Source organism: Pelodiscus sinensis, chromosome 3 (assembly GCF_049634645.1).
Source record: "Pelodiscus sinensis isolate JC-2024 chromosome 3, ASM4963464v1, whole genome shotgun sequence".
Classification (NCBI taxonomy): Eukaryota; Metazoa; Chordata; order Testudines; family Trionychidae; genus Pelodiscus; species Pelodiscus sinensis.
In genome coordinates, this window is record NC_134713.1 from 37,231,523 (window position 1) to 37,243,539 (window position 12,017).

Sequence of the window (12,017 nt, forward strand, 5' to 3'; positions counted from 1 at the left end):
TTACAGAAGTGCTGTACACCCAGCAACCACCATCGACTTAAGGGGACTTGCTGGGTGCCCTGTATTTTTTTAAATCAATCAATTTATATACGTATCTAAGGTAGAATTTTTAGGTGCTTAATTTATGCACTCAGTTTTAAAATCTTGTCCTTTGTGAGGAGACAGTGCTATGCAGCAATGAGTTTAAAAATCGCCTTATTTCTTAATTTTTAAATTCTTCAGTTTTATCTAAAGTTTTTCTGTCACATCCTATTGTACCAGCAAATTCCAGAACTTTTTTCTTTATTAGAGAGAAGACAGTTAGTGAGCATTTTAGATGAAACCACCTATCTAAAAGCATACATCAGAAAATACAGTTTTACCTAACTGAATAAGATATGTGTAGAAATGCTAGTGTGGATTAATTAAACACATTTTAAATGTGTATATAACCTTTATTGACTAATCCCAGACATGTTATACTGAGGATGTAAATCCATTACGTCTCATGAAGCTCCCAGTTCTGCAAAGCATTTAGTATGGTACTTAAGTACTTTGCTGAATTAGGATACATTTAAACATATGCTAAAATGCTTTGTTTAAATGGGACTTTCATCAGAAAAGATGGCTGCATCTGCTTCATTGTAAATGCCAATCATTTTTCATTCTTTTTTCAAGATTGAATGTGCTGCTTATAATCCTGACCCTTACTTCTGTAGTGAAACTGAGCCAGATACTTGTTCCATGGAGCATGGTTTCCTGTGGGTAAGTTAGGTCTTCAAACAACAAGTGATGGGTGATTTTTTTCAGTCTTTCTTACTTATTTTTCTATAAGAACACAATATATGGCTTTAATTTGCATGCACATTCTGAGTGACTAAATTCTACAAAAATTCCAGTAGTTTTGTCTCTATAAGTTTATTACGTGTGTGTGTGAGAGAGAGAAAGCGTGCATGTGTACAAATTATTTGGTAGAAATTACCAAGTATTCAGTCTAGCCACAAGTGAGTCGTGCAGCTGATCTCAAATGAGTTTCAGTAAAACCTCATATGAGACCACAACACACTATCATCCATTCCATAATTTAGGAACTTGTAAAGGATTCTAAAAGAAATCCCATTAGGGCTATTTTTTATATTCTCTAAATGTAAAACTAAAGAGACATAATACTATGAACCCAATTACAAAGACATTTCTACAAGCCAGAAAGTATAGCTAATGGATATTTTTTTAGAAACTTCTACCAATTTTAATAGTTTTTTCCATACATAATCATGTTGTGATTTTTCTTTTTTTAGAGGCTGATATTTTGGGACCATTCAGTAGTAGAAGTAGAAGCAAAAGATAGAAATAGTCTTTTTCAAAGGTCTGATTTAAGATGATCTGTGTAACTCACTTGTGACTTTGTAATTATGAATATAGTCATCACATACTCTTGGCAATAAAATCTTTATGGCATACCAGAATGTTTTCTTCTTCTCTTATATATATTTAAAGTATTCCTATATACACATTTCTTTCTTTGTCCTGAAGGGGGAGATCTCTCAGCCTTCCTGCTTCTCTAATGCACATTGATATGAAGTGCAGAGCTAGCAATATTTGGGTTTAAGGTCCATTGTCTCATGAACCAAGAGGGATAGAATTGGATAGTTAAGAATATGGGGAGCTCCTTTCTATTGTAGGACTGTGCTTGTTTTTGGCACTCTAATTACAGAATATATTTAGCCTTAAATTTCCAGCTCTCGAGTTTATAGTGAAACTATTGCAGTTTTCTGAAACGTATTAGTTACAGAAGCATTATAACACACAAATATTTTGTGTTATATTTGTATTACATTGCCTTATTTATATAGACATGTCTCCAAGGGTAAACAACCTTTCTTTTGAAAAAGAAAGGTCAGAACTGTGTATACAAGTGTGCTCGGGAATCCAATTTCATGTTCTTTTTCATTAGTTTAAAATACATTATAGTTGCTGTTTAATGATTTTCTTGTAACTTTCTTTGTGTGCTAAATTAAGACATGAAAGCTCTTTAAAGCGCTTCAAATGTGAGAAGCTGTCTTTAATTAGTTTGCCATGTGTTTATCATGGCTAACTGTGATCTTACTATGGAAGGATGTTAATCTCTTCTTTTCTCATCACTCTCTAATTCAGATTGGCAGTTGCACTAATCAAATGGGCCAAATTGCAATTGTCTCATTTCAAAACTCCAGCCCCAAGGTTATTGAGTGCTTCAATGTGGAATCACGCATTCTCTGCATGGTATACATTCCAGAGGAGGAGAAACCGAAAGAATTAAATGTGGCTCTTGAGTCTGAAAATGTGGTTTCAAAAACCTCAAATGTGCCTACTGTCTGCTTGGGCATGGAGGAAGGAAGGTGATAGTCAATTTCAGTTTATTGCATATCATTTACTTATTCATTTCTTTTATTACTCTGCAATAAAGATTGTTCACCCACTGCTACCTGTACTTCAGAAAATTATATTAAAATCACAGCTATGAGTAAATGGACTCTTTAGTTATCTCAAAATACTGTCCTTTACCCCAGCAACAACATACACTTAATAAAAATTAACATCCACACAACATTTTTAAAAACTTACCATACACGGGATAAAAACCAGAGAAACTAACAAATACCTCTGTAGAAGAAGGGTTAATTCCTGTAAATAATGTAATTTCTGTAAGTTGCAAGTATAGATTTTTAAAGTATATTCCATCATTCCATCATTTTAATAATCAGGAGAGTTTGAAAATGATGAAATGCTGTTAGTAATACAACAAGCAAAGAATTATTTACCTGTTCCAATGAAGGATTTGACAAATTTGTCTTGCTAATAAGATAGAACATGTTGATATTGTTGATCTTGTATGAACTGAGTCCTTACACTAGGTCATGTCTGTATAATAGAGGAAAACAGAAATAGGTTTCTGTGAGATTTTTGGTATGGTCAGTAAAGAATTGTTGCTGTATCTATTGAGAGTATAGTAATGAGAAATTGTGTGTTCTTCCTGTCCTTGTAAATAAGGGACTACTCTTTCAAAAAAAAAATAATGCTGTATATGTTCTAAATTTAAAAGAAATATGGCATAATCATACTAGTTACCTGAATGTGTAAACTGATGTTCATGTTAGAGCTACCTATTTACACATCATTTCTGGCATACCCATCATAATCATATATAGGAGCCATGACATAGAATTTTAAAGTAAATAGATTTCTGGTACTGAACTATATTCTTCTTCCTTCTGTCAGGTAGAACTGTATCCAAAGCTCATTGAAGTCAATGAAAAGACTTCACTGGGTTTTGAATCAGGCCCTTGAGTGATACCACTATGGGTCCGATAAGGAAAGTATCTTGGTAGAAGGAAAGTCTCTCCAGATGAGGTGAAATCTCCCTAAATCAAGGAATTTATTGCTTGGGCCTAAAGTAATAATGAAAATGACAAGATGTACTGCTTTTTTAGCACAATAAAATACCTTTATTTTCTTCTAATACTTGTATTGCCTTTTGTGACCTTTATAATAAGAACCAAACAAGAGATACTCACTTTTTTCTCTTGACTTTTTTTTTGTAGTATTTCTATTTATAAGAGTCATCAAGGCTCAAAGAAAGTCCGACTTCAGCACTTCTTCACCCCTGAAAAATCAACTGTCATGAGCCTAACGTACCTGTCACAGTACTTGTTTGCTGGTCTGGTTAATGGGAACATTGCAATCTACACAAAAGCAGAAGGTAGAGTAATAACATCCTGAGGAACTCCTGTGTCAATATATTTTGGCAGAAGCAGATTTCCACTAGCATATTTTTCTTTTCCTGAAAATCTTCTGAATTGAAGTTACTACGTTTTGTTGCAAACATTTATTTTTGGAATGTTTTCTTTACAGACGTAGGGCTTTTGTTCTTTCCAAGGGGTGGTGTGGGCTTGGCTGTTAGTCCTGATTTATTGCTGTTGTTTTAATATTGTTCTTATGCACATTATGGTATCTGTCAGACGCCCCAGTCAGGATCAAGACCCTATTGTACTAGCTAAGGTAAGATACATATAAAGACTGTTCCCAGACCAGAGAGATTACTATACATCAGGGATGGGGAACCTATGGCCCACAGGCCACATCTGACCCCCTGGCTTGTCTTGATTTACATGGCTTGGGCAGAAGCACTGGCTTCCTGCTGCAGTGGGAAGCAGGAGAGAGCTGGCACTAAACCCTCTGCATGGCCTGCTGTGCATGGTGGTGGGGGAAGGAAACAGTTCTGCATGCTGCTGTTCTCCCTTGCTCCTGGCTGCGGGAATGGCAGCTCAGGGATGCTAGGGCAGGGAAGATCTGTTGCCAGGAATCCATTGGCCTTAGTGATTCTGGCAGGTAGATAGAATAATTTTTCTGTTGCCCTAGTAACCACCTCTTGGAGAGGTGGATTTACTACAACAATAGAAGAACACCTTCTGCTGTGGCACTGTAGCATTTCTGCTGTAGCGTTTCCCACATTAAGAAACTGTCCTTGATGTAGCAATAGGTTGGCTTTCATCATGTTCAAGTGCATCCCCTAACGTTCTGAAGATCCCAATTGCTGCACAAGGCTGTAAAGGCGGGTACAAGGAGTGAACTGACAATCTCCTCAGAACGTGGTTTGAGCAGTGATTTGAGACTGTCATTTTCTTCACACAGCTGCCTCCCCATGCACTCCACCAAAAAAAAGGAGTAGCACCCCTTTGTAGGCGATTCTCTGGGATCCATATCTGCAGAGGCAATTAAGGGGAGGACCAAGCCTTTAACTAGATAGCAGTGCTTCACAGCATAAAGATCTTATCTAGCAAGGATTGTGTTCAAGTTACCTGAACCTTTGACGTAGAAAATCTACACGCAATCACTTCTGACTCATCTTTGCAGTACCTTCCTCTACAGCTTGCCTCCCGTCAGTTATTACAGCCTTTCACACCTAATAAAAATGTTACCAGTCATTTGTTCCTATATTAGTATTAGTTTTCCATATAGTGTGGTACTGTGGTCCTCTGTAAGATACTGTGCTCATCCAGACAGTCAGCCCTGAAGGACTGTTGTTATGAAGCACTGACCTATTTAACCAGACAGACAGTTCTGAGCTGTGGAATGAGAGGCACAAAGAATGTGTCCTAATAAGTATTTTATGTAATTTGTCAGCACTGAATCAAAATGTCACCTTTAGTTCTGCACTGTGTGTCATTTTCCAGTCACAAACATCCATTCATTGGGCTAATAATTTGATATGTACAGATTAAAAAGAAGGTAAGATTGAAAAATGAAATATTGGATACTTTCTAGATAAAAGCTTCTTGCTCCACTGTAAGGCATTCTTCCCTGCATGCTTTTATTCAGTGCAGAGTAAATGCTAATCGAAGTGCACATTTTAAATTGTGAGCCATGCACTGGAGAGTTCCATGGGGCAAGGAAGGGAAGGTTTTTCTTCCAGGCTGCATAGCCACTTCACAGCTGCTGTCACTGTTTCCACCCTTGTTCCTTCCCACAAAAAGCAGAAGGTGCAGTGGATGCGTGTAGTCACATACCGACTGGGTCTGCCTCATTTTACTTCCAGCCCACAAATGATTCTCACTTGTTCCCAGTGCTTTCCTATGGTATAGCACAAACTCAGCTTAAGATTGCCAAGTGTATATAGATATCTATTTGTGTTCTTGCCATTCTTTGCATCTGTAGGACTTGTACCTCTCACACTGCAACCAGAGCACACTGTGGCTGCAGGAACGGGGTGGGCAGGAATTGTCCCAAATTGTTCTTTTAAAGCACCTATTTGAAATCATGGGATGGTGGGCGGGCAAAGCCCGCCCACCTTCTAAAAGCCCCTCCCCAACCTTATGGGAGGGACACTGGACCCATGTTCAACTGATTGCTTGGGACAAATAATGACTAAAGGATCAAGAAGTGCAGGGGTGGCCAACCCTTGGGTTATGAACTCTTCCCCCCCCCTTAAAGTCCGGCTTGTGAAACCTCCCCCATGGCTCGTGAAGCCACCCCAGTGCTCCTAGAAACGGTCCCTAGCCTCTGGTTCCCTGTGCTCACCGGGGCAGGGGAGCCGTCCTGTGCGGTGATTCAAAATGGCGCCAATGGGAGCCTGATATGGCCAAAAAGTCTTATATTTTCTTTTAAAGGGGCAGTGTCCCCTTTTTTTTTTCTCAACAAAAATTGCTCAAAAAAAATTCTGCTGCAGCTCTTTGCATTTTTTCCGCCACTGTTTCGGCTCTCTTCATTTAATCGGTTGGCCACCCCTGTTATAAAGGGAAATGTAAAAGGTGCGCTTAGCAAATTAAGGGAATGCATGTGAGGAGGACAGGGGAATTTTCACAGCCATACTTCTATAAAGACAACAATGTTTTATGTTACTAGACAACTGTTTTGTCAAAATGTTTTTACTTCCCCATTTTAAGTCCTCTAAAGATCAGTAGGAGATGAACAAAAGTAAAGGAACATGGTCTTTTGGGGTATGTCTACACAGCAGTTATTTTGGGATACCAGAAGTATCCCTGAAATAGCTACCCTGCATCTTTTGAACACATCCGCTATTTTGAAATATAGTAGACATGCTATTTCGCCATCCTGTAAACCTCATTCTACGAGGAATAAGGGATGGTTCAAAATAGTGCTTTATTTCAACATTTGATGCTGTGTAGACAGCGCCAAATGATGAAATAAGCTATTTTGAAATAGATTCAAAATAAGCTATGCAATTTGCATACTGCAAATTGCAAATTTTATTTTGAGTTTCAGGTGCTGTGTAGACACGGCCTTCGAAATCTAGTCAAATTCAAAAAATCATTATTTTCCTAATGTTCTCTTCATGTATTTTCCTGATGTTCTGTGACTCAGATACACAAACAAAAAGACATTATACTAACAGTCCACTCCTATTTTTTCACATGTGAGAAGTGTTACTGTGGGAAAAATGAATCTGCCCATTACAGAAAGCTGTTATAATCGGCAGTGCTGGTAGTACCACTTGTTATTAAGGTGGCCTGATACTTCCCTTTATAAGATGCTATTTTAAGTTGCTTATAGCTGGGTATTTGATTTAGGGTTTGTTTGTTTGTTGCCAAAACAGTTCATAGTTGAGAATGAGGTTAAGGAAAAATACATCATTTTGCCCAGGCTAAAAAAATCTGTGACTCGTTCTCTGTAAAGCTTTAGCTTCTCCACACGTAGGAGCAGAGGCTTGAAATCTGTCCAGAGGATGGGTGTTTATGGCAGGGATGTGCTTTTTGCTATCCTCATGAAAATCCACAAAGTTATGTCTTTGAAAAAAATCACATATTAAGTAGAGACTTGGCAGAGCTTCTCAGTTCAGTTCCCTTAAGTTTCTATCCATGCCTGGAGCCAAGCAGGACTTTCCATGCAATAGCAATTTCTGACTGCTCTGGGCCATATTAGGTCTGAGTCCTGGCAGTGAAACTGAGAGCAGGAAGCCTGTGTTTCTTGTGCTTTCAATGACCCCCACCTTGCTAGAGTCAGCGTGCTAGAGGAGAAACCTTCCTGATTCAAATGTATAGGGGAGAAGAGCTGGATCTTGGGAGAATGAACAGTAGAAGTAGATTGAGAGAGTGAGCCTGGGGAAACAGGAAGAGAATTGGAGTCTGGAGGAGTGGGGAAGAGGTGACTGGAAATTGGGAAGGTTGGGGCTATCTTCCAGTTCTAGTATTCTATGATTCTATCTGAGTCTGGGACTTAGAACTAGAGAGAGAAATGGGGCTGCATGGACTGGCAGCCAGTAGGTGTAGGGAGATTAGATAAAGAGTCTGGGGAGTAGAGACAGGGATTGGCTAGGCAAAGACAATAAGGCTTTGTCTACTCTACCAAGTTTTGTCACCAAAACCTGCCTTTCCATAACAAAACAGGGGGAGATTACACATTGCAATGTGGCTTTTGTCACAAAAAATGCCCAGTTTCAGTGACAAAAAACTTCCAATCCATAAGACATAATTTTTTTCTGTTTCCACTCCATTTATTGCTGACAAAACATGCAGAGCAGACACCACAAGGTGCTTTTACATCTTTGTTGCCCTCCAGGAAATATTCCACCAATGCCATGCTGCCTTTCTGCTGAGCAGTTTGAACTCCACAGTCCTGCAGCCAGGTAAATCAGCAATCCACCTCTTCCCCTTGCGAGGCCCAAGAATTTTAAATTCCCTTGCCTGCTGGCTGGCTCAGCATGGAGTGGTCCCATGGCATCTTCCCAGGTGATCATGGCTGGCTATTGCTCCAAATGCTCTCCTACTTGGACATCACAGAGCTGTTGGATCTGATCAGTGTATAGGAAGAGGAGTCTGTTCAGTCCCAGCTGCAAGCAACCCTTAGGAATTGGAACAGATTTCTCAAGGCTTGTGTGAAAAGGGCTGTGATCAGGACATGCTGCAATGCAGAATGAAGATAAAGGAGCTGAGGCAGGTGTACCATAAGGCCAGGAGGCCAAACTGTTGCTCCGATGCTGTACCTAAGACCTGCTGTTTCTGTAATGAGCTGGACACTATCCTTGGTGATGACCCCCACCTCCACCGTCAAGAGGCATGAAGGCAGTGCACAGAAGATCTATCCCGGAGGATGAAGTTATAAATGAAGAGGTTGAGCTTGACAAAGATGTGGGGCTCCCAGCCCGGTCACCAGGTCGGGTGGGCAGGCAGGAACTGAGGTGCATAGCCTGAGGTGCATAGCCATTCACAGCAACTGCTTTCCAGGGAGCAGGAGACGAGATGTAGGGTAAGTGGCTATAGCTTGGGGAGTGCAGAGATGGGAGTACAGTATTGAAAAGTGAGAGTGTGGCTGTATTTCTATGAATTGGACATTGCCCTGTGTAGCTAATCAGTATGGCCAAGAAGGAACACACCAAGATCTCAATGGAATCTGATACTCTAGAAAGTTTCCTGGAGGTACTTCTTAATCCCCTGCTGCAGGTTCCATGGTAGTACAGCTGTGTTCCTTCCTTCATTGTAGGACATTGTCCCATGCCACTTTGCAACCTCTTGTGCGGGGACCAAAGTGGGCTGTATACAGATGAGGGCAGAAGCTGCAGGCATTCAGAAGCTGAGTCCTGGTTTCTTTCCTTACCCTCAGCAGTGAGATGTCTGCTAGAACAATACTTTCCTATAGAGAAGTGTGGGATGATTTTAGAATGAGTTCCCTGTAAAGTTGCACGACAAGTACAGACTGTATTTTCTTTTGTCCGTATGCACACTCCCTACCTCCTCAATCCCAACACTCCCCAAGCTTGGGCGGCTTGCAGAGATGTGCGCCTGGCAAGAGTCAGTGAGAAAGTGATTGGTATGTTGCAAAAGGTGTTGCAAGTGAAATGTTTCATGCCAAGCTGGAATTTAAAAATCTCTCTTTTGTGCATTGTGCTTTGCAGTAAAGACCTTGAAGTTCAAGGCACGCGCTCGAGCACAACTGCTCTGGCAGCTAAGAAAGAAACCAAGACGCAGCAGAGAGTATATGCTTAGGGAGGTGATCCAACACTCCTCCACAGAGGCAAGGAGATGAGGAGCACTGAGAAGCCAAAGGAAGGACAGAAGAGAGATTCAAGCATTTGCTCAGGATGCCAATGAGTTGTCATGGAGGAGCAGACAGAGCTGATCAAATTGCAGAGTCAGGAGATGGAGGACTGACCTTTACTACATCACATGCACAATTATTTGTCCAGCAACCCCTTTTCTATGCCCACACATTCCTTTTCACTTTCTGGGACTCCTCAGTTTCCCCTTTACTCCACCCCCTCTCAACTTTGACAATGATAGCTGGAGCTACAGACAGTTGTGAGGTTTTGCCCTTTTCAAGCCGTTCCCTTACCAGCAAACATGTGCTTTGGTGTGTTTCACTGTTCTTTACCTTGATCAGTAAAAGCAAAGTTTTATAATGGTACAGTGTTTTTTTTTATTTTGTGTTACACACACACACACACACACACACACACACACACACACACACACACACACACACACACACACACACACACAGAAATCACTTCAGTCCCTGGTACAGGCTGTTCAGGCATTTTCTTGCATGGATGTGTGTTACGGGGGATGTTACAAGGGCTACAACAGGGAAGCAACTCCCAAAAAGAGATATATGTTAGTGCCCTTTTATTGTCAAAGTGCTTCCTCAAAGCCTTTCTGATGTTAATAGCAGCTCTCCCAACTCCTCCTGTCTGAATTCAGGCAGCAATTGCCACACGCTTTTCTATGGTGAAGGCAACTCTCATTCTGCCCAGGGTCCAGTTCAGCACTCAGCTCCAGTAAAGGTGCTTTATATGTCCTAATGTTCTGACCTGCCACTCTTCATTCCACACCTGCATGACAATGCAATCCCACCAGCCCGTGCTGGTTTCCTTAGTCCCAGAGCGACTGTACAGCGACTGTACAGCTGCTCTGAGAATGCCAAAAGCACTACTAAGTTGCTGTTGTCCGTATCACACAGAAAGTTGTGCGCCCACAAGTCTTCCTCTGTCAGTAACTTTACGATTAATTGCTGTACCATGTGTGATGTCACACAGAGCATAGGAGAGAAGTGAGAGTTCCACCCTTTTCACTGCAGATGCTGGAGTACACAGCATTTGGAAAAATGACACAAAAGGAAGCTGAAAACCACTGGAGGGCTGGGACACAAAGCAGTGTCTAATGGGACATTTTACACAGTCCCAAGATGCACTGCACTCCATCCCGCGTTCTCACCCACCTAGCAACAGACGGTGTCACCAAGTGCATTGCGCATACTGATACCCACAATGCATTGCACATACTGTCAATGATAGAGCTCCCAATGTGGACACAATCTGTCAACAGAGCAAGCGTGAACATGTTTGGCAACTTTGCTTTTGTCAGTTTTTTGCATGTTGACATTAGCTTTGTTGACAAACCTTTGTAGTGTAGACAAACCCTAAGACTGGGAACCATAGAGGGAGGAGGAGGGAAGACAGATCTGAAGAAAAGCCAGGGTATAGGGGTGTCAGCTGGGATTTGCTGGGCACAGAGATTTGACAAGGAGTGTAAGAGTGGTGGACAAGAAACCTGGGAAGCAAAAGAGGGACCCAGTAGTGTTGACTGGAGGTTGGGAAGGGGAGAGACAGATTGAACAAAGAGTCAGGAGGCGGGAATTGGAAATGGTTGGGCAGGAGACTGGTACTGCGGGGTGGGGTAGGGAAGAGAAATGTTTGTCTTCTTTCATTTACCATATTTCTACATGTTAATTGTAATTGTAATTAGTAAATCTAGTAGAGTGTCCTGATTTTCAAGTTGACAAATGTTACTTTGAATTCTTTGGATATTTGAGATAAATGCTCCAGTCACTTAGCAAGTATTTTGCATTTTGTTTTAAAATTTATGGTAACTTGATTCTCCTTTCTAGTTTTTCTCATCTGAATGAAAGGGCAAAATTGTTAATCTCATTTCTATTATTATGTTATTTATTGGCTTTGTACAATTCTTGTTGTTTTTAAAAGAACACTGTAAAGTAGCATAGCACCAACCTGTGGTGACAACAGATGGCATGATAGAATAGCAAAATGAGAGAAGATGGAGGAAAAGTAGTAAATGAAATATATATTTTGATTTTGATAAAGCATTTGATACAAAGTCTCAGTCTTAAACTTATCCTAAATCCACTTGTGTATGAACATTCTCAAGTGGCTAGGATAGGAACTGAAGGACCATAAGCAAAAGGTCATAATAAATAGCCAAGTAGGAAGTTGAAGGGAAGGGTGGAATTTGTAGTGGGATACTGCTAAGATCTGTATTAAGTCAAGTCTGACCCCAGTATGATATAAGCTAATAGGACTCCACAGGGTGTAAATGCAAAGGTCACTCACACAGATCCAGCTGCAGGACTGAGGACTTGTCAGGGAGAAGGAAAAAGAATCCATTAAAGAAACAGTTCTCTAAACTCAGAGGAGCTATAAAGACCAATTGGGAAAAAGTCATACAAAAGGAAAGTAGAGGCAAGGCTAGAAGATAATACTAAGGTTCAACTTGGGGAGAAAAAAATAAACCTAATACATTTGGAGTGTG

The 12,017-nt window shown here is 40.7% G+C and overlaps 1 protein-coding gene across 6 annotated transcripts in view; it reads left to right on the forward strand.

The window, feature by feature from the left end:
- Window positions 1–12,017, forward strand: part of ARHGEF10 (Rho guanine nucleotide exchange factor 10) — a 167,272-nt gene that overhangs the window by 118,200 nt on the left and 37,055 nt on the right. For all 6 annotated transcript variants that reach the window (XM_075923594.1, XM_006137773.4, XM_006137774.4 and 3 more), the window contains 3 exons: window positions 658–744; window positions 2,134–2,357; window positions 3,561–3,718. In XM_075923594.1, coding sequence (XP_075779709.1) covers window positions 658–744; window positions 2,134–2,357; window positions 3,561–3,718 — 469 coding nt within the window. The remainder of the gene's footprint in view (window positions 1–657; window positions 745–2,133; window positions 2,358–3,560; window positions 3,719–12,017) is intronic.